General features: G+C 38.5%; 1 protein-coding gene across 5 annotated transcripts in view; it reads left to right on the top strand.

Moving 5' to 3' along the window:
- Positions 1–23,995, top strand: part of MAGI2 (membrane associated guanylate kinase, WW and PDZ domain containing 2) — a 1,505,066-nt gene that overhangs the window by 1,222,818 nt on the left and 258,253 nt on the right. For all 5 annotated transcript variants that reach the window (XM_060414641.1, XM_060414642.1, XM_060414643.1 and 2 more), the window contains one exon: positions 23,129–23,767. In XM_060414641.1, coding sequence (XP_060270624.1) covers positions 23,129–23,767 — 639 coding nt within the window. The remainder of the gene's footprint in view (positions 1–23,128; positions 23,768–23,995) is intronic.

The raw sequence follows: 23,995 nt of genomic DNA on the forward strand, positions 1-23,995 counted from the left end.
TAGTAGTAGGTAGACAAGCACTATATCCATTTTCTCACTATGCCCTCTCTCTCCAATTTCCTGTATTATTACTTTTACCCTCAAAAGCCTACTGAAACAAAACTTGGAAACGTCTCTAGGGTTCACCCACTTGGTGAAACCAGTGGCCTATCCACATTCTTCCTTTCTCCTTCACTGATTTCTCCTCCCTGGACATCCCCCTCCCAGCTAAAACCCATTTCCCAAAACTTGCACCTTTCAACAGCTCTTCTTTGGCTAGCTCATGCTTTCTTAAAATGTTGCATGACTCCTAATTTCTACATTCAGCAAATGTTCCTGAGCTCTTACTCTGTGCCTTTGCTATACTAGATGCCAACTAGGTAAATGAGAAATAAGGATAGCTATTTTCTGTAGCACTCCAAAGAAAAGGGCTAAACAGTTTATGTTTTTTATTTGTTTGTTTGTTTTGTAATGTGCTTTTAAGAGCACTGGCTATTTTTAATATTTCACTGAAATACTGAAGAGGAATCATATATTTATCCATGATAAATATCGACTAGTTTTCTTTGTTAGTTTAAGTTACAGGTCATAATGATTCGAGGTTAGGGACTGTATCTTACTCTTTGTGTCTTCTGGTCCCTTCCCAGTGTGCATGGTAGGGACCCTATAAATATCTATTGAATAAATATTAAGACATCAGAATTATTGTGTTATGAGTAAAAATATATCAACCAAACGTGAGTTACTTTGATTACTAGTGAAAATACAACTCATTCATTACTTCTCAAAAGTTGAGATTGAAAAATCATTTTAAAACAAAATCCATAGAGAAATAACAAGAGAATCTGAGTGAAAGTGTAGAACCTAGATCTCTATATTCATCACTCCAAATTTATTATTTCCAGTCCCTCACTTCTGTGTTTGCAAGTCCCTTTCACAAAGTCCCTTTCAATTTACCAAGAACAAATCAATATTTATATTCTTCCTACCATAAATTTTCACCCACACTAATAATATGATCATTTTCACAGATAAGAAAGTTAACATGTTTCTTGATATTGAAAATAAAGATGTTATTGTGTATTTTGTATACATAGAATATACAGGGTAGGTTGTAACTACAGATGTCTTTTGCATATATTGATTGATTCAATCAATCATAGTAAGTTTACAATTAAAAATAGTACTAAAATAGTATTAGTGTGTCTTTTCTGTTTAAAAGAAGGAAAAATTTCTGAGAAAAAAATCAGCTGAACAAAGAAAAATATTTAAGTTAAGTGAAAAAGATGCTAAAGTTTATTTTAGTTTTGTTTTTGCAAAAAAAAAAACACAAAATTCTGCCTCAATTCTAATGCTTTCTCCACAATACAGGTAGATGCCTTGTCAGATTTAAAACGATAATTGCATGTTTAGTAAGTTTGAATAAATTTCAGAACCTGCAATCAAATCTATATGGAAAAAAAGAAACTAAGACAAAAATTACATAAAGATATTTCATGGCAGAAAATATTTGAGATAGTTCCAATTTCCTGTCCTTTCAGAGCTAAGTCTGACTCAAGTATTTTATGCTGAAGGAATCATTGAAAAATTGTCTAGCAAACTTTTGATGTACTAATAAATATTTATAATCTGCTGACTGAATTTTTATATTATTTATTGACTAAATCCTTAGATCTCTTGCTGCTATAGGCCAGTAATTAGGATTGTGAAATGTGACATTATGCTTTCTCTGTGCCAGTTTCATGAGTAGAATTCGTAATGGAAGAGGTAACAGTCACATCATGATTATTGTTTATGTAGAAAAGATAGCATGTCTATGTAACGAATATTGGAAATAGAGCATGCAAGGAAAAGATATTACCCCACTGTTTTAAATGTTCTAGAAACTGATTCCTTTTAGAATTAGCTAATGAGCTAATTGGCCTTCCATATTTGAATCCATTTAAAATATCCACTCTGATTTCAGTTAAATGGGATACGCAATCCTGTTTCTAATGATTCTTCTGCCTTCTAGAATTCATGAAAGCCAGATTTTCAAAGTTTAAATGTTTTACAGTATACCTTAAATTAATGTTCATTGTTTTTTGTTGTTGTTGAACTTGCTAAATGTTTACAACCTCAAAGTTGCATCCTCAGGGATCTTCTCTGGTAGCTTGTGATTTTTCTCTGTTTTGATTTGCTTCCTTTAACACCTGGGCAAGCTGACAAGTCTATTTAAATATAGATTTTTCTATTACTGGGTGATTTCTTTGTATGGGCTACAACTTGTGAGTAAAAATAAGATTGTTACCTCACAGTAAAATATCATGCAAGTTTCCATTATGCCAAAATACCTATTCAATTCAAGTGGTCAAAAATGTAAAGTTAGGGTAAATAAAATTTCAAGTATAAACTATAGTCTGTGTCTTAAAAAGTTCCAAGTAAATAAATGAAATGAATCTTGAAATTTCATGAACTTATATAACCAAACATCCATGTAGTTATAAGACAAGCCTAAAGGTAACCCCAGACACACTAGAGATAAGACAACTCTGCTACTCTGTAAATATAAGACTTGACTTCTTTAAGTCACTGCTATGAAATGGGACAGTTTATTCTCCATCAGATTATTTTAAGGACTAAAAAGGTTCAGTCTCTAAAGTGCTTGGCAGAGTTCTTGGCATACAGTGTTACCCCTCTTAGCAAATAAATGCCTATTGTTGTGACTTCCGAAGGGCTTCTCTGGTGGTTCAGCAGGGCTTCTGTGGCGTCTCAACAGTAAAGAATTTGCCTGCAGTGCAGGAGACCCGGGTTCAGTCCCTGGGTTGGGAAGATCCTCTGGAGAAGGAAATGGCAACCCACTCCAGTATTCTTGCCTGGAGAATCCCACGGACAGAGGAGCCTGGAAGACCACAGTGCATGGGGTTGCAAGAGTCAGACACAACCACCACCAATGTAGCCTCCAATAGTGTTTTCTATTCAGTGGAAAAGATTTAATGGACTGTTTTGCATTATCTAAACCAGAAAAAAAAAAAAAAACAAGAAACTATGTAAAACTTTTACTTTCTTTTTAAAAACTTTTTATTTTGAATTGGGGTATAGCTGATTAACAAACAGTGTTGTGATAGTTTCAGGCAAACAGTGAAGGAACTCAGCCATACATATACATGTATCCTTTCTCTCTCAAAACCCCCTCCATCCAGGCTGGCACATAACATTGAGCAGACTTCCATGTGCTATTCAGTAGGTCCTTGTTGGTTATCCATTTTAAATATAGCAGTGTGCACATGCCCATCCCAAACTCCCTAACTGTCTCTTCCTTGCATCGTTCCCTTCTACCCTGGCAACCATAAGCTTGTTCTTAAAGTCTATAAGTCTGTTTTGTAAGCAAGTTCATTTGTATTTCTTTCTAGATTTCATGCATAAGGGCTGCCGTAAGATATTTCTCCTCTTTCTGACTTAACTTTACTCACTATGGCACTCTCTACATTCAGCTATGTTGCTGCAAATAGCATTATTTCATTCTTCTTATGACTGAGTAACATTCCATTGAATATATATACCACATCTTCTTAATCCATTCCTCTGTCCATGGATATTTACGTTGCTTCCTTGTATTAGCCATTGTAAACAGTGCTTCAGTGAACATTGGTGTGCATATTTCTTTTCAGATCATGCTTTTCTCCAGATATATGCCCAGGAGTGGAGGAGCTCTATTTTTAGTTTTTTAAGGAACCCACTTAACTCCGTAATGGCTGTATCAGTTTACATTCCTACCAACAGTGTAGGAGCATCCTCTTCTCTCCACACTCTTTCCAGCATTTATCCTTTGTGAATTTTTTGATGACAGCTATTCTGACTGGTGTGAGGTGATGTCTCATTGTCATTTTGACTTTCATTTCTCTAATAATTAGTGATGTTGAACATTGTTTCGTGCACCTCTTGGCCACCAGTGTCTTCTTTGGAGAAACGTCTGTATGGCTCCGCTGCCCATTTTCTGAGTGAGTTGTTTGTTTTGATGCTGTTAAGCATCATGAGTGATGGTAAATTTTGGAGACTAATCGCTTATTGGTCACAATATTTGCAAGTATTTTCTCCCAATCTGTAGGTTGTATTTTTGTTTTGTTTATTGTTTTCTTCTCTGTGCAGATGCTTTTAAGTAGGTCCCATTTATTTGTTTTTATTTCCATTATTCTGAGAGACAGATTGAAAAAGATATTGCTGCAATTTATGTCAGAAAGTTTTCTGCCTGTGTTTTCCTCTAGGAGTTTTACAGTTTCTGGTGTCATATTCAGGCCTTTAATGCATTTTAAACTTATTTTTGAGTATGAAGTTAAAGAATGACCTAATTTCTTTCTTTCTTCTTTTTTTTTTTTTTACACATAGCTCTCCAGTTTTCCAGCATCATTTATTGAAGAGACTGTCTTTCCAACATTGTGTAGACATGCCGCCTTTGTTGTAGATTAATTATCCTTAGGTACCTGGGCTTATTTCTGTGTTTTCTATTCTATTCCATTGATCTGTATTTCTGTTTTTGTGCTGGTGCCATACTGTTTGGATAACTGTAGCTTTGTAGTATAGTTTGAAGTCAGGGAGCCTGATTGCTCCAGTTCCATTTTTCTTTCTCAAGATTGCTTTGGCTATTCGGGCTCTTTTGTGTCTCCCTACAGGTTTTAATTTTGTTTTTGTTCTAGTTCTGTGAAAAATACAAAATTCTGGCAATTTGATAAGGATTGCATTGAATCTGTAGATTGCCTTGGGTAGTATTGTCATTTTGCCAATATTGATTTTTCCAATCCACCAGCATGGCATATCTTTCCATTTGTTTATGCCTTCAGTTTCTTTCATCAGCACTTTGTAGTTTTCAGCATACAAGTCTTTTGTTTCCCTAGGTAGGTTTATTCCTAGGTATTTTATTCTTTTTGATGCAATAGTAAATAGAATTGTTTGTTGAATGTCTCTTTCTAATCTTTTGTTGTTAGTATATAGTAATGCAACAGATTTCTGTTCATTAATTTTGTAACTGCAATTACCAAATTCATTGATGAGATCTAGTATAAAACTTTCACTCTCAGTTGATTCATCTGGAACCATATCATTATGGTTCTTGCCTTTTACTGTGATTTGGAGAACTTGAAAAAATAAAGTACAAGTGCTATAATTATAAAATCATTACTAGATTTATATTTAGTTTTAAAAAGCAAGAGTTGTTCACTGTTTCTGACTCTGTCATTAAGTAAATCTGATTGGAATGTAAACTGTAACCCTTAAATAAGCAAATTAACATACACATGTGGATATATTTACATATATTTTCATGTAGATATATAGTCTCTGGTGGTAGAAGAGGGAGAGGACAACTTAAAATCTTTGATGATAATTCTCTAGTAACATATTCCAGTTCATTTCAGTATGGTATAAAATTTTTAATATCAGGAACAGCAGGAGATTAGATTGTTTTTTCTGTGCCAGTTGTCTGTAGTATCTAATAGAATAATCTCCTGTTGTCTGCAGGAAAGTTGCTGCATATTTTCCTGAAACTTCTAGCCTAGTAATATTAATCATCCTCAAAAGAATCATTGTACAGTGTTGATCATAGATAGGGTAGTGGCAGGGTATACGCCCTTTGGAGGAAGTTCTGGGTGTCTGATACATATTGATTTCTCTTTCTCTGCATGTAAACCAAAGACTTTCTCTAGATTCCAAAATTTCAGTGCAGCCAGGACAAAATTTTTTTTCTCTCCTTTTGCCATGTGTTTGTGGGAATTTTAATTGGCAATCTTTGGTGTATATGGCCCAATGAGCAGACTGACTTCTTGATACTTATATAAAATATTGCTCTTTCAGAAACTGAAATTGGAAATAAAAGCAGCCAAGTTTGAATGATCAAAATCTGTCAGTGAAGAGTTACATTTTCCAAGCCTGTTTCCCTCTTAACAAGTTAGAAGGGCTCTCTCATCAAACCTTGGACCAGTGTGTATGCAATATACAGACACATTTTTAGCATGGAACATTTGTTCTTTCTGCCGGCCATTTGATGAAGCTCAGCAACTTAATGCTGCACCAGTTCAGAAATCCATATGGAAGAAATATCCTGGCAGCCCTTGTTTCAGTAAGGCAGCAGGGGCTCTGTAATTTTTCACAAGAAGGGAGTAGAGAAGTAGATCAGCATAACCTGATATGTTACACTACCAGTTAAGGATTGTTGATTGGCTTGCACTAGCCAGAACACTTTCCAGAAATATCACACAGGGCGACAGCCATCCAGGGTTGAGAGCTCCCTTGGCCAAGTAGCCCCAACAACAGACCCACTCCCATCCCCAGTCTGGATCCTCAACACCAACCCCTAGATCCTGTTAGAGCAAATGGTATATATTTTTCAAAAGCAATTCAAGGAAATAACTTCACTGAATGTTCTCTGGAGCCTTGAAAAAAAAGAGGGTTTTTTTTTCCCCCTTTTCTATATTGATTTCACAGTATCAAAAACTAAATTCTTCTTTCCTCTGACTGAAAAATCACTTCTACCTGTCTTAAAAGTGCATGTAGGTATGTAGATCAGATAGGAAACACACAGAGTTACACACACTTTCCCACATTTGGCAGGAGCCCGCTGTTGAAACACAGTGGGTGCTCTAGTCCTCTTCATTTTCTCTTATTCTTTCTCCTCCTGTTATTTAGTTTTCTTGCTCAATCAGGATGGCTGACAACCAACAGCTGCAGGTAGAGTAGAATAAACTGCTGGAAAGCATGCCTGTGCCCAGTTCCTGGCTCCACCTCGGCCAGCTGTCCCCCATCATTTCAGAGGAGGTTTTACAGCCACTCTATACACTGTTGGAGTTAGTTCAGAGGATGGCACTGGGTCATGCTGGCCTCTAGGAGTCATTTATGCTAAAAAGAAACATTCTTGTTCAGGAATACAGTTAATGCTGTTTGAAAATAAACGTGCACACCACTCTCTGTGTAAAATGGAAACTTTTTCCAATAAGATACTTCTGTAGCTTGGGTTTTGTGGGGAGTTGTGAGTAGCTGAACGTATTTCTGTCATTCATCTGCTCACATGTGTGTCCATACACACAGGAAAACTCTGGAATGCATTTCTGTCTCACTCTCATAAACTTTCATGGCCTACAAAGGTTTTAAGATATATTTTAAAAATTGCTTTGTTTTTATTTTCTTCTAGTGAAATCATAAGGTCTTTTTAGATTCAGGAACCTATTTCCATTTTATAGAGTCCTTCTGATGACATATTTGTCTCTTTTTCTTGTCATTGTTTAAAATTCTTTACATTCTTTTAAGGAAATAGATTCACTGACCCTTTTATGCTATTGAGTTCCTAAAGTGAACCAGCTATTTAGAAAGCATCTACTCTTTGGAGCGTTGCAAAAAAACTTAGAGAAAAAGTTTTAAAAAACAGTCTTTTATGCTTTCTTTTTGTGGCTTTACTTATAGTTTTAATCTAAAGTGTTGTTTCATCTCTGCCAGATCAGCACATAATCAGTGCCTTTAGATTCTCTCAGAATGTATTTCTTTCTTCCTCCTTTCCAACAAAGTAAAATGCAAGTATTTAAATATATCTTACCACTCCCTGCTAAACACAAAAGAAATGTAAATATACCGTCAGGCTGATCCACATCTGCCAGAGAGTAATTGTTGGATGCATGCTGATTAAACATAATTTTTTTAACCAAGCTTTTAATTAGGCATCTGCACCAGGTCACACAGATGCAATTATAAAATATGATTAAGAAAGCTTTCATTCTTTTGAGAAATAAGGGGCCATGCTTGGTATATTTTTGCCTGTAGATAAAATGTTAGCATCACTAGCTGCTTTTCCAAAATCAAGGATCCTTGGGGTAAGCCCACAAAGGCTGGTCACTTACCTGTTTAACTGCACCACTGAAATTTCCCAATGCCTTCTATGAAGTGAAGTAGGAGAGCTTTTCACATTCTCATCAGATGTAAGAACTTTTAAAACTGCACCTTAGAAACTACCTTTCTTGACTTTTCCATGCGGTGAAAGAAGCTAAATTAAACACAGTTAAATTTCTTGCCCCAAATCACACAACTATTGAAGTAATTTATACTATAGCTTATGGGGCTTCCCTGGGGGCTCAGAGATTAATTAAAGTGTCTTCCTGGAATGCAGGAGACCTGGGTTCGATCCCTGGGCCAGGAAGATCCTCTGAAGAAGGAAATGGCAACCCACTCCAGTGCTCTTGCCTGGAGAATCCCATGGAGGGAGGAGCCTGGCAGGCTACAGTCCATGGGGTCACAAAGAGTCGGACACGACTGAGCGACTTCACTCATGATGGCTACAGAGTTCTGTTACAGTGCCTTGTCACCCTCCATTTCTAAAGAGTCCTCTTGCAAACAGATTATTTTGGAGCATGGCAGAAAGTGGACTGGGATATTGCGGCAGATTCCCCCATTGCAATTATTTGCTTCACTGCTTCCCTCTATTAACTTGGCTAATCAAAAGAATATTGCAGCTCATATCTCAATTTTCGTATTTCAGGAATTAAAGATATTTTACCCAACATGCCAGCTGATACAATTGGAAGGACACAAAAGTGTCCCCAAGTCAAAATATGTCATGGTCTCTTTGAAATTCTTAACATTTGAGTTAAAGCATGGGTTCAACTCCTGAATCTCAACCTAACTACCAAGATTCAGTTCTCCTAGGCTCAGTTTCCACATGTATGAAGTCCAGTGATAATAATCTCAGAGGAATTTTTAAGGATTAGGTAAAACATAATTTGCAAATGCCAGGTAAGTATTAAATATATTAAAATGGTAGTCACTACGTTCAGAGAAACTCTAGGTGGTGTGTTTTTTATTTTAATTTTTTTTTTTAAATTTTAATATCTTTAATTCTTACATGTGTTCCCAAACATGAACCCCCCTCCCACCTCCCTCCCCATAACATCTCTCTGGGTCATCCCCATGCACCAGCCCCGAGCATGCTGCATCCTGCATCAGACATAGACTGGCGATTCAATTCTCACATGATAGTATACATGTTAGAATGTCATTCTCCCAAATCATCCCACCCTCTCCCTCTCCCTCTGAGTCCAAAGGTCCGTTATACACATCTGTGTCTCTTTCCCTGTCTTGCATACAGGGTCGTCATTGCCATCTTCCTAAATTCCATATATATGGGTTAGTATACTGTATTGGTGTTTTTCTTTCTGGCTTACTTCACTCTGTATAATCGGCTCCAGTTTCATCCATCTCATCAGAACTGATTCAAATGAATTCTTTTTTTTTTTTTTTTTCCTGATTTTTTTTTTTTTTAATTTTAAAATCTTTAATTCTTACATGCATTCCCAAACATGAACCCCCCTCCCACCTCCCTCCCCATAACATCTTTCTGGGTCATCCCCATGCACCAGCCCCAAGCATGCTGCATCCTGCGTCAGACATAGACTGGCGATTCAATTCACATGATAGTATACATGTTAGAATGGCATTCTCCCAAATCATCCCACCCTCTCCCTCTCCCTCTGAGTCCAAAAAGTCCGTTATACACATCTGTGTCTCTTTCCCTGTCTTGCATACAGGGTCGTCATTGCCATCTTCCTAAATTCCATATATATGTGTTAGTATACTGTATTGGTGTTTTTCTTTCTGGCTTACTTCACTCTGTATAATCGGCTCCAGTTTCATCCATCTCAACAGAACTGATTCAAATGAATTCTTTTTAACGGCTGAGTAATACTCCATTGTGTATATGTACCACAGCTTTCTTATCCATTCATCTGCTGATGGACATCTAGGTTGTTTCCATGTCCTGGCTATTATAAACAGTGCTGCGATGAACATTGGGGTACATGTGTCTCTTTCAATTCTGGTTTCCTCGGTGTGTATGCCCAGCAGTGGGATTGCTGGGTCATAAGGTAGTTCTATTTGCATTTTTTAAGGAATCTCCACACTGTTCTCCATAGTGGCTGTACTAGTTTGCATTCCCACCAACAGTGTAGGAGGGTTCCCTTTTCTCCACACCCTCTCCAGCATTTATTGCTTGCAGATTTTTGGATCACAGCCATTCTCACTGGTGTGAAGTGGTACCTCATTGTGGTTTTGATTTGCATTTCTCTAATAATGAGTGATGTTGAGCATCTTTTCATGTGTTTGTTAGCCATCCGTATGTCTTCTTTGGAGAAATGTCTATTTAGTTCTTTGGCCCATTTTTTGATTGGGTCGTTTATTTTTCTGGAATTGAGCTGCATAAGTTGCTTGTATATTCTTGAGATTAGTTGTTTGTCAGTTGCTTCATTTGCTATTATTTTCTCCCATTCAGAAGGCTGTCTTTTCACCTTGCTTAGAGTTTCCTTTGTTGTGCAGAAGCTTTTAATTTTAATTAGATCCCATTTGTTTATTTTTGCTTTTATTTCCAGAATTCTGGGAGGTGGATCATAGAGGATCCTGCTGTGATTTATGTCGGAGAGTGTTTTGCCTATGTTCTCCTCTAGGAGTTTTATAGTTTCTGATCTTACATTTAGATCTTTAATCCATTTTGAGGTGGTGTTAATGTGGTTAGAGAGGTTGAAGAATTAAGGTGTCATGAAGGGTAACACACAGGAAGAGGTAATAACACTGAGTGATGCGGTGGTCAGAGGTGGTCAGAAAGATGATCAGAAAGGTCAAGTTGGTCTGAAAGGGTGACTAGGAGTTTATTAGTGGGGACAAAGCGTGAGAAATGGGAGGATAGGAAAACATAGCATGTGTAGGACATAGGCCTGAGCTTACCCCGACTAAAGCACAGAGTGGGTCAGGAAAAGGCAGGAGATAGTAAAAATGTAGACTGAGAGCCTTGTTTGCTAAACTAGAGAACTTGGACTCTGTTCTCCTTTGATCGGGCATTGAAAGGACATTAAGTATAAAGGACATCAGAGAGTATGGTATGAAAATGAGTTGACAGGAGGCAGACAGAAGAAGGCAGTGCCCAGGGCTTTTGAGTCCCTGAAACTAATACCCTTGACCTGTAGAATATTTATACTCTTCTGGTTCCTGAGACAGTTTGATCAGAAGAGGGGGCTTATTAGCCATCCCTTGTAGTCCTAGTCATAAGGGGTGAAATTATAGAACCCCATAATCCCACAGATTCAGAGTCATTCCATTTGCCAGGCTCTCTTCTTTCCCTCCTTCCCTTCTATGATATGAAGAAAACCAGCTAAGGGACTGTTCCAGAAATCCATATAATAGGCAAGTTCCCATCCTCTGTGGTGGAACAATTGCAGAGACAGCTATAGTCTCTGCAAGGGAATTTGTGTTAGAATTTCAGACTGAAAAATATACCTTAGAGATCATCCAGTTCAGTATTCTCTGTTTATGCCATAGTCCCTGACTCATGGTAGCTATTGAGTATAATAAATACTTGCTGCATAAATTAATAATGAGGGATAAGACCCAGAGATTGAAACCACAAATTATTGGCATACCTGACATAAGAATGTAAACTTTCTGACTCCTAAATCAGTGCTCTTTCCATTATGGCATACTTGGTGTTTTAAAGTAAAAAGAGAGAGAGGGAGATTTAAAACACCTTATGTTATTGCTGTAGATCAAATCACTTCATTTTCATTCACAATGTCATTTATAAGGTAGCACATAAGAATTAACAAATTCAGATTCTTCTGATGAAGGCTTTTGTCCTGTCTCTTATACCTTCCATAACTTAAGTATTTGCATTTCTGCACAATTCGGTGGTGTCTGCAATAATGCTGTCTACAAGACAGATGTTTAAATAGACGATGGTTACTTCCGGAACATCTAAGATGGAATCTCCTCCAATTCGTGGCTGTTTTTATAACTAGTACCCTAAAGAGACCATTTGGGAATTCTGGAAACCATTTTAAATTATTTTGAAACAATGATGCTTCCATGAGAATGGAAATTGAGGAAATGTGATCTTTAGCAAAAGAAATTAGATTTAGGTGTAAGAAAAAACTCTGGGGCAATAAGAGGCATAGAACTCTGTAACAGATTCATCTGGAAAACTGAGAAAGGCAAGAGATCATTTATTTGGTGGATACTTATCATCAGACCTTTTTGCTTTGTGACATAGTTGAGAATATGTCAAGACCCTGAAGGTCCCGCCTACCACCACCACAGCTGCAGCGTCACAGGCCTTCTGACCCTTCTGCCGTAACTACATTGTACCTACATTCTAGAAGGAAATGAGCAATCTCAGGATGCTTTCATGAGGCACTGGTCTTCCTTGTTGTGAAATCATATTTAGCTACAAAGATGAACTTTATCTGTCCTCTTAGATTCCTCCAAGCAAACTGCCAAATAATTTGATAAAATCCAGCAGTTTCTTTTTAAAGATCTGAACTATTTATTCTTTCCCCCTTCTTAATATATTCTTAATTTCTAGTCTTTATCAGTCATTTGTTTAAAAATTTTAATATGTATATTTATATATGTGGTATCATGGTAATTTACAGAACACTTTCACAGACATCTCTTTGCTATAAGGTAGGTAGAACAGCTATTGTTCTCCCATTTTGTAGATGAGGAAACTGATGAATTACTTCTTCAAAGAGCAACCCAGAGACCTGGCTTCAACTCTGTTTGTCTATCTGACATACCACCATACTTCCCTTAAGGGAATACATTTTATTAAGAACAGTTATTTTCAATTTAATTAAAGCGGTGAGTAGCAGACTCCCAAAAATACATGTCAAAATTTATTATCTTTGTGGGAGTTGTAGAACAGAGGGAAAATGAATATTCAATACTACAATAAAATTACCTAGTATAATGCAATTATATATTATTATTATAAAAACAGAAGCCAAAATAAGCTTCAGAAAGAAAAATTGGTCAAATTGTATTAGCTGGAAAGAAAACCAAGAAACAGTAAATTTCCAATGTAGAGTACATGTAATTGGTGGGATGGGAGTAGTCAGAATTACTTTTCTTTTAACGAAAATCTATATGACTTGGCTTCCCTGATAGCTCAGGTGGTAAAGAATCCACCTGCAAAGCAGGGGACCCCGGTTCAATCCCTGGGTCGGGAAGATCCCCTGGAGAAGGGAAAGGCTACCCTCTCCAGTATTCTGGCCTGGAGAATTCCACGGACTGTATAGTCCATGGAGTCACAAAGAATCGGACACAACTGAGCTACTTTCACTTTCTTTTTTCATATGACATGGCAAAACAAGTTAGAAATGCTTAAAGGCAATGAATGAATGAAATCCATTCCAGTTTTTTTCTGTCTATCCGTTATTCTTATTGAATACCTAAAGAGTTCTCAGTATAGTAATGATACTCTATATTTTATGGAAAAAAACTTGGAACAGGTAGAAAATTCTCACAAAGGAATAAAATCTCAGAAGAGTTTGTAGTCATAGGAGCAACCTTTGTAGGAATAATGAAGGATTTCTTTGAAAAAGTCAGGAAAGAAATGAATTATCTGGATGAAATTATACCGAGAAAAGATGTGCACTTAGGGGTAGAAGAATAGCAGGATTCAACTAAAAGACAAATTATCAAGTTATGAATTGTGAACAGTAACGATCCCAGCTTGCCCAGAAAGGTAATTCATTGGGGGGTGAATACAAAAATAAGCCAGAAAGACTAGTGGTAAAGAGTGTTAAGCAGTGGGTCTGAAGATTGAGTAATTTGAAGTTAGTAGAAGAGACTGTAGGATGAGAATGGAGTGTGAAGTGAACCATTCTAGTCTGGCCTAAGGTGGTGGTTAAGGGAGATAGACACCAGGTAGTAAGTGAGAGCAGCTGAAAAGGAATATTCTTTAGCCACAGTGACTCAAAGAATGTGGGAGCAGAGAAAAGAGGTATAAAAATATCTCCATTTTTAGCAGTGCTTTACACACAGTGCTCTATTTTATCCAAAATAATGAAGTACCCAAGAGATTGCCAATATTGTATTTTGATTTCCATGACTAAGAAAGAAACCAATTATCTTAGAACATTTTCTCATAGAGGCCAGCAGTTTAAACTTCCCGCTTCATCAGCCTCATTCTCCTTCACTTTCACTTTGAAATCCCATAACTGGGAATCAGGACATTATCAGACCGGCCCTGTTGGGGACACCAAGCTCATTAGTCACACCAAATTCGACCAACAGACCTGAAGGCAATAACCCTGAAACCATCTGGCCTCAATAGGGCCTGAAGCGAATGGCCACATAGAAAACAGTTAACCTCGCAGGCAATATGGCGATAAAAATGTGTGCTTGGCTCTCAGAAGAAATACATCATCATATTTTTATGGAGAACTTTCCTTTGGTAAAATTAAAAGTATTTTCACAAGCATGATCTCATTCTCACAGTAGTCCTGTGAAAGAGGAAATGAAAGAGATATTTTAATTCTCATTTTATAAAAGAATAAATTGAGAGATGGAGCAAGCAACTGACTCTTTTTCAATTCTTCCATTTAAGTAGGCCAACAGGGTTAGATCTGGAGCCAGTTTTCCTAATGATGTCCATGTCTGCACACATAAGCCTAGTCTGTCTCAGGACTTAGCATGGCACTGTCAGAAAGCACATACCAGGTGGCTCATATTTTTATTTCACAACATGTAAATGACATTCATACAGCATAATCTATAAATATTACCCAATCAGTTCTATTTGTGGAGAAGGCAATGGCACCCTGTCGGGGACCAGCGTGAGGAATCCCGCCCGTGACAAGGTCATGCGGAAGGAAGCCTGACAGAACGCAAGGACGGGATCAAGCTTCAGGGGTTCCCCCTGGAATTTCCTGAGCATCCACCCCCTCAAAAATAAGAATCTGCCTGCTTAAAAAAAAAAAAAAAAGAACCTGCCTGCTTTTCCACTCTTCTGATATTCTCAGGAAAAAGTCAAGTCAGGGCTTTAGTCTGCATTTGAAAGGGATGTTTCAGCTCAAACCCCCTCTGATAGCTCTCGGGCTTGCCTAACAGGTTCCCCCGGACCTCTTACAGCTTGCGAATTGCTTGCAGCCCCCAACCGCGAGAGGCACAAAGCTTAAAAACATCTTAAAGATACAGAGCCTTTTCTAAAGAGCTAAAAATAATATTGGTGATGGGTTTTCACTGTTGACTCAATGATTGCTGCCAGGCCTCCATATTCTTTATCTTTTAGGCACCTGGGAGGATGTTAATCAATGTAAACGGGATATGGGAAAAGATATATAGTAGTTTTGATGTTAGCAACGCTAGACTTTTGAGTTAATTACTTTTCTTTTGTTATAAATCACTGTACTCCTTTTACTTGTTGTAAGTTGCTGTATCTTTGCTATGTAAGAATGTAACTTTATTTAGTGCTTTCTGAGAGTGGCACCAGACTTTGGGAAGATGAACACAAATAAGTCTTCTGAAGGCAATGGCGCCCCCACTCCAGTACTCTTCCTGGAAAATCCCATGGATAGAGGAGCCTGGTAGGCTGCAGTCCATGGGGTCGCTAAGAGTCGGACACGACTGAGCGACTTCACTTTCACTTTTCACTTTCATGCATTGGAGAAGGAAATGGCAACTTACTCCAACATTCTTGCCTAGAGAATCCCAGGGATGGGGGAACCTGGTGGGCTGCCGCCTATGGGGTCGCACAGAGTCGGACACTGAAGCGACTTAGTAGCAGCAGCAGCAGCAGTTCTATTTGAGTAAGCAAAGGTTTGCTTACATCTCCATCGACAACAGCTTTGGCGTGACACCATATCTAGGCATCCGTTTACTTTTTTAAATGAGCAGTTAAGTCGTGTCAGGTTATTAGATGTCATAACTGACCACTGATCTTTTATATTTAGAAATCTTCTGGGTAGCTCCATAAAGAGATTGTTGCAGGGTTCTTTAGCACTCGCTTTGCTTGATGACTTGAAAAATTGCTCTGAGTGGAAAATATCCATAAGTTTTAGAAGGCAGTCTCACTAAGAACCACAAGTAGTTCTCATTCTATTTCTAAATAGCAAGATCACATTAAAACTCAAAAATAGATAACATTAATCACTATAATTCAAGTAACTACTCTTTAGACCTGGCAGGGAACCACAAGAGCTTAGAATATTACCCTTAGTTCTTTTTTTCTGTGACTTTCTGGCATAGTAGAGGGAAGAAGAAAGCAACGTGGAGGCTGGGGAGTTTAACTGTGATTAAAATTAGGGAGAGCCTTAGAGAACAACATTTGTTACTCTCCTGCCTTTGCCTTGCCCACTTAGAAATTCATATCTACCTTAATTACGACTGTGGTGGGAATATCTTGGTGGGACTGTCCTGATTTTATAAACAGATATAACCAAGGACAGATAATAATTCCTGAAACAGCAATTATCCTTTGCATAACAATTTACAGCTTACAAACACTTTCACCTGCATGATCTCATTTCTTATTTCCCGTAACACACTAAGTTGCTATGATCATTGTTCCTCATTACTTCTGCAGAATCTGAGTCACAGATGATTTAAGCTGGTTTTGAGAGTCACATAGCTAGTAAGTGATGGAGTAGGGAAGCAGTCCAAAGACTTTGGTTCTCTATTCTATGTTTGCCTCCCAAACCTACAAAAGATGTTGGGTCAAGAATGGAGGTGGGCAGACAATGGTCAATGTGTTTAAAAACAGATGACTAACCCAATAGGAAAAATGGGGAAAGGAAAAGTACTAAGGAGGAAACCCAAATAGCCAATAAACATATGAAAAGATGCTCACTCTCACAAGCAATCTGGGAAACACAAATTAAAACCATGATCACACCCATTAGATTATCGAAAATTAAAAATCTGAGAATGGCAAGCATTGTATCAGATGGGGAGCAATGAAAATTCTGATACACTACTGAGGGGAGTATAAACCAGCTTGATCTATTTTGTCAGCCATTTCCCATTGCTGACAAAGTTGAAGATGCACGTGGTCTATGCCCACAATTCTACGCCAGGTAGATACCCAACAAAAACTCTCCCAATTGTGCACAAAGGCCATGAAAAGAGGTTCATAGCAGAGTTTTCTTTAATAACCAAAAATTCTCAAGAATCCAAGTGCCCATTAACATAAGAATGGATAGACATTAATAAATAATGATGTAGTCACCCAATAGAGATTATATTACAATGAGAATTGAGCTAGAGGTAAATATATCAAAAGAGATATCAAAAATACATTTTGAGAAATATAATGTAGTATTAATATGTATATCATTTTAAAAAGGTTTAAAATATGCAAAAACATACTTGGGTGGATATTCAATACAGTTCAGTTCAGTTGCCCAGTCACGCCAAACTCTTTGCAACCCCATGGATTGCAGCACAGCACACCAGGCCTCCCTGTCCATCACCAACTGCCAGAGTTTCCCTAAACTCACGTCCATTGAGTCGGTGATGCCATTCAACCATACATCCTCTGTCGTCTCCTCCTCCTCCCGCCTTCAGTCTTTCCCAGCATCAGGGTCTTTTCCAATGAGTAAGTTCTTTGCATCAGGTGGCCAAAGTATTGGAGTTGCAGCTTCAATATCCACCCTTCCAATGAACATTCAGGACTGATCTTCTTTAGGATGGACTGGTTGGATATCCTTGCAGTCCAAGGGACTCTCAAGAGTCTTCTCCAACACCACAGTTCAAAAGCATCAATTCTTCGGCGCTCAGCTTTCTTAATAGTCCAACTCTCACATCCGTACATGACCACTGGGAAAACCAGAGCTTTGACTAGATGTACCTTTGTTGACAAAGTAATGTCACTGGCTTTTTAATATGCTATCTAGGTTGATCATAACTTTCCTTCCAAGGAGTAAGCATCTTTTAATTTCATGGCTGCAGTCACCATCTGCAGTGATTCTGGAGCCCCCAAAAATAAAGTCTGACACTGTTTCCCCATCTATTTGCCATGAAGGGATGGGACCAGATGCCATGATCTTAGTTTTCTAACTATTGAGGTTTAAACCAACTTTTTCACTCTCCTCTTTCACTTTTATCAAGAGGCTCTTTAGTTCTTCTTCACTTTCTGCCAGAAGGGTGGTGTCATCTGCATATCTGAGGTGATTGATATTTCTCCTAGCAATCTTGATTCCAGCTTGTGCTTCATCCAGCCCACCGTTTTTCATGATGTACTCTGCATAGAAGTTAAATAAGCACGGTGACAATATACAGCCTTGACGTTCTCCTTTTCCTATTAGGATCCAGTCTGCTGTTCCAGGTCCAGTTCTAACTGTTGCTTCCTGACCTGCATAGAGATTTCTCAAGAGGCAGGTCAGGTGGTCTGGTATTCCCGTCACTTTCAGAATTTTCCACAGTTTGTGGTGATCCACATAGTCAAAGGTTTTGGCATAGTCAATAAAACAGAAATAGATGTTTTTCTGGAACTCTCTGGCTTTTTTGATGATCCAGCAGACGTTGGCAATTTGATCTCTGGTTCTTCTGCCTTTTCTAAAACCAGCTTGAACATCTGGAAGTTCACGGTTCACGTATTGCTGAAGCCTGGCTTGGAGAATTTTGAGCATTACTTTACTAGCATGTGAGATGTGTGCAATTGTGCAGTAGTTTGAGCATTCTTTTGCATTGCCTTTCTTTGGGATTGGAATGAAAACTGACCTTTTCCAGTCCTGTGGCCACTGCTGAGTTTCCCAAATTTGCTGGCATACTGAGTGCAGCACTTTCACAGCATCACCTTTTAGGATTTGAAATAGCTCAACTGGAATTCCATCACCTCCACTAGCTTTGTTCGTAGTAATGCTTCCTAAGGCCCACTTGACTTCACATTCTAGGATGTCTGACTCTAGGTGAGTGATCACACCATCATGATCATCTTGGTCATGAAGATCTTTTTGTACAGTTCTTCTGTGTATTCTTCCCACTTCTTCTTAATATCTTCTGCTTCTGTTGGGTCCATACCGTTTCTGTCCTTTATTGAGCCCATCTTTGCACTGACCATTGAGGAAGTCTCTCTTATCTCTCCTTGCTATTCTTTGGAACTCTGCATTCAAATAGGTGTATCTTTCCTTTTCTCCTTTGTTTTTCACTTTTCTTCTTTTCATAGCTATTTGTTAGGCCTTCTCAGAGAGCCATTTTGCTTTTTTGCATTTCTTTTTCTTGAGCATGGCCTTGATCCCTGTCTCCTGTACAATGTCATGAACCTCCGTCCAGAGTTCATCAGGCACTCTAGTGCCTGATCGAGTCCCTTAAATCTATTTCCCACTTTCATTGTATAATCATAAGGGATTTGATTTAGGTCATACCTGAATGGTCTAGTGGTTTTCCCTTTCTTAAATTTCAGCCTGAATTTGGCAATAGTGAGTTCATGATCTGAGCCACAGTCAGCTCCCAGTCTTGTTTTTGCTGACTGTATAGAGCTTCTCCATTGTTGGCTTCAAAGAATATAATCAATCTGATCTCAGTGTTGACCATCTGGTGATGTCCATGTGTAGAGTCTTCTCTTGTGTTGTTAGAAGAGAACATTTGCTATGATCAGTGTGTTCTCTTGGCAAAACTCTATTAGCCTTTGCCCTGCTTCATTCCATACTCCAAGGCCAAATTTGCCTGTTACTCCAGGTGTTTCTTGACGTCCTACTTTTGCATTCCAGTCCCCTATAATGAAAAGGGCATCCTTTTTGGGTGTTAGTTTAGAAGGTTCTGTAGGTCTTCAAAGAACCATTCAACTTCAGCTTCTTCAGCATTACTGGTCGGGGCATAGACTTGGATTACCATGATATTGAATGGTTCACCTTGGAAACAAACAGAGATCATTCTGTCATTTTTGAGATTGCATCCAGTACTGCATTTTGGACTGTTTTGTTGACTATGATGGCTACTCCATTTGTTCTAAGGGATTTTTGCCCACAGTAGTAGATATGATGGTCATCTGAGTTAAATTCACCCATTCTAGTCCATTTTAGTTCACTGATTCCTAAAATGTCGGCGTTCACTCTTACCATCTCCTGTTTGACCACTTCGCCTTGATTCATGGACCTGACATTCCGGGTCCCTATGCAATATTGCTGTTTACAGCACTGGACCTTGCTTCCATCACCAGTCACATCCACAGCTGGGTGTTGTTTTTGCTTCGGCTTCATCTCTTCATTCTGTCTTGAGTTATTTCTCCACTGATCTCCAGTAGCGTGTTGGGCACCTACCGATCTGGAGAGTTCTTCTTTCAATGTCCTATCTTTTTATCTTTTCATATTGTTCATGGGGTTCTCAAGGCAAGAATACTGAAGTGGTTTGCCATTCTTTTCTCCAGTGGACCATACTTTGTCAGAACTCTCCACCATGACCCATCTGTTTTGGGTGGCCCTACACAGCATGGCGTATAGTTTCTTTGAGTTAGAGCAGCCTGGGGTCCATGTGATTAGATTAATTAGTTTTCTGTGATTGTGGTTTCTGTCTGTCTGCTCTCTGATGCCCCCTCTCAGTGCCTAGTGTCTTACTGAGTTTCTCTGACCTTGGAAGTGGAGTATCTCCTCACAGCCCCCACTCCTGACCTTGGACATGGTGTATCTCCTCATGGCCCCCTGTTCTAGAGATTAAACATTATGTAGGGGTATTGTTTATGGGTACCTAGATATATCATAAAAATATAAAGACGTTTGAATAACAAACCTCAAATGCAGGACAATGGTTACCTTTGTAAAGGACAGTAAGGAAAGGCAAGTGGGAAAAGGTGCTACCGAGAGGGTCTTCAACTAATATGAGCAATGTTCTAATCATTAAGCTGGATGATAGTACACAAGTGTTTATATTCTTTCAACTTTCAGTGTGTAAATATGTATAACAACTTTAAAAACAGAAGAGCCAGGGAAGATGAAAAAAATATCTGGTTTAAATACATCTCTGGGACTCTAGGATGACCCTAACCAGTTCAAAATGATGCCAAAGCATCCGCAATGGCTCAAGTCTGTTGAGAAGTCATAGTAGCAGAGAGCGAATGTCCATCTCAATTCAGTCCTAAGTCACGGCCCAGTGTCCCAGTCATGACATCAGCACCCTCTCTGATAGATGCAGCTGAAGAGTCAAGTTCCATCTGAGCAGGCATACAGTGTGTGACATTTTCCAAAATCAGACCTAAACTGGATCACTGAAAATACTATTTTGTTTTGTTTGGTTGATTTTCCTTTTCTGTCTCTGTATCTTTTAACCCTTTCAAGTATTTCTCTAGCATTTGGTAATTGTTAACTGAGTGTATATAGTTAAGGGCATTTTACTGACTGTTCTGTTCATAGAATCACTTATTTTTAAAATGTGTTTTGGGCTTCCCTGGTGGTTCAAATGATAAAGAATTTGCCTACAATGAAGGAATCCCAGGTTCAATCCCTGGGTTAGGAACATCCCCTGGAAAAGGAAATAGCAACCCACTCCCGTGTTCTTGCCTAGAGAATCCCCATAGCTAGAGGAGCCTGGCAGGATACAGTATATGGAGTCGCAAAAAGTCCGATGTGCCTGAGCAGCTGACACACACACAATATATTTAGTGGATAAATCACTTTATATCAGACAACTGAGAGAAGCCAAAAAAGTATTTAACTCTGAAAGTTCACCTCTGTTTTTTTGATGGGCAATGATGTCTCCAAATGAACTTTCTAGCCATTTATATTACCCATTTCAGAATTATCCTGATAAACTGATAGCTGTTGAATTATTCACTTGACAATCTGTGAAAGTATGTCTTTTCATATCTCACATACTCTCCAGCATCATTAGACAGTCTCAGTTTGCAAGTTCATTTCTCAAATGTTATGGTTTTTAAGGATAAAAATACCAATCCATGGTAAAACAGTGCTCTAAAAATAAAATTATTATTTATACATGATTGAATTGTTTTTAACACTGTTTAAATTCAGGACAATTTTAATATCATAAAGTTAAGTTCTGACCAGTGGTCTTCAGTAACTCCATGATTAAATTCACTGGGGGAAATTCCTTGGCTGTCACGTGGTTAAGACTCCATATTTTCACTGCTGAGGGCCTGGGTTCAATCCCTGGTCAGGGAACTAAGATGCCACAAGCTACATGGCACAGCCAAATAAAATATTAAAAATTCATTGTGATGAAAAGATAAATGCCTTTTTAAAAAAGATCTACAGAAATATCTGTTTATCTGAGATCAGAGGTTGAATCTATGGCAGCTTCCTATTTAAGACCAGAGTCTGAAATCCTCTTCATCTTATCTTGAAAGTGAAAGTGAACGTTGCTTAGTAGTGTCCTACTCTTTGCTACCCCATGATCTATACAGTCCATGGAATTGTCCAGGCCAGAATACTGGAGTGGGTAGCTGTTCCCTTCTCCAGGGGATCATCCCAACTGAGGTACTGAACACAGGTCTCCCACATTGCAGGTGGATTCTTTACCATCTGAGCCTCCAGGGAAGGCCAAGAGTACTGGAGTAGGTAGCTCTTCCCTTCTCCAGCAGATCTTCCTGACCCAGGAATCAAACCAAGGTCTCCTGCGTTGCAGGCAGATTCTTTACCAACTGAGCTGCCAGGGAAGCCTCATCTTATTTTAGCAACAATAATATTAATACTGGTCCACACTTATTGCACTCACTGTGTCAGGCATTGCACCAAGCCCTTTTTCTGCATCATCTCACTTCATCCTCACAACTTTACAACCGTGGCTCAAAGCAGGTAAGTCACCTGCCCAGCAGCACAGATCTGCTAAGTAGTAGAGCCAGGATATGGAGCCAGATCCCTGAATCCAAAATCTGTATTCTAGACATCTACCTGTGTTCACATGGAACCTTTGCAATTGCAGTTTACTGTAGAAGAATAAAATAAATGGGAAAAAAAAAAAAGACTGTTGACTCAGTAAAATGATGCTCAAAAACCCAAATACCGGGCTTTGATTATCATCTGAAACTTGTTTCTACCACGTCTCAGTAACTTGAAAATTCTTTTAACTGAATTGCACTGAAAATGAAGATGAAAAAGAAACAAAGAATGTGTCCTTCTTCAAGGTACACATTCTTCTATATGTTTCTGTAGCTTTATTCCTGTATATGAAATTGTTTCTGAACTTCAGGAATAACCAAATAGCATTTTTTTCAGCATTTGATCACTATGTTTGTTGGCAGACCTGTTGTAACCTTGAGTCACTTACAGGGAATTTAGATACTATTCTAATTGATTTTCTCACTGCTTACTGAGAAACAGAGCACCTCTTTCACTAGTCTCACAAATAATTCCATTTCTCTATGTCAATGTTAATTGAACTTACCTCATGTTGTCAATCTCTCTCTTTTTTTCCCTTGCAGGTGATGTCATTGTCTATATTAATGAAGTTTGTGTCCTTGGACACACTCATGCAGATGTAGTCAAACTTTTCCAGTCTGTTCCTATTGGTCAGAGTGTCAACTTGGTATTGTGTCGTGGCTACCCTTTGCCCTTTGATCCTGAAGATCCTGCTAACAGCATGGTGCCACCCCTTGCAATAATGGAGAGGCCACCTCCAGTGATGGTCAATGGAAGACATAACTATGAAACATATTTGGAATACATTTCTCGGACCTCACAGTCGGTTCCAGATATAACAGATCGGCCGCCTCATACTTTGCACTCAATGCCAGCTGATGGTCAGCTAGATGGCACGTATCCACCACCTGTCCATGACGACAATGTATCTATGGCTTCATCTGGGGCCACCCAAGCTGAACTTATGACCTTAACCATTGTGAAAGGTGCCCAGGGTTTTGGCTTCACCATTGCAGACAGTCCTACAGGACAGCGGGTGAAACAAATACTTGACATTCAGGGATGCCCTGGCCTGTGTGAAGGCGACCTCATTATTGAGATCAACCAGCAGAATGTACAGAACCTGAGCCATACGGAAGTAGTGGATATACTTAAGGACTGTCCCATTGGAAGCGAGACTTCTTTGATTATTCATCGAGGAGGTAAGATAAAGGCTGGCTTAGCAATCAGTATACAGGTGAAATTATAGAACCTTTATAATAATATTGAAAAAATGGAAGTTTCTTTGGGGTTGAATGAAATTGTACTTTTTAATTTTAACTTTTATTGAATATAGTTGATTTATAATGTACTGATTTCTGCTGTAAAGCAGTGATTCAATTTTATATATATATATTCCTTTTCATGTTCCTTTCCATCATGCTTTATCA

Source organism: Ovis aries, chromosome 4 (assembly GCF_016772045.2).
Source record: "Ovis aries strain OAR_USU_Benz2616 breed Rambouillet chromosome 4, ARS-UI_Ramb_v3.0, whole genome shotgun sequence".
NCBI classification, from domain to species: domain Eukaryota; kingdom Metazoa; phylum Chordata; class Mammalia; order Artiodactyla; family Bovidae; genus Ovis; species Ovis aries.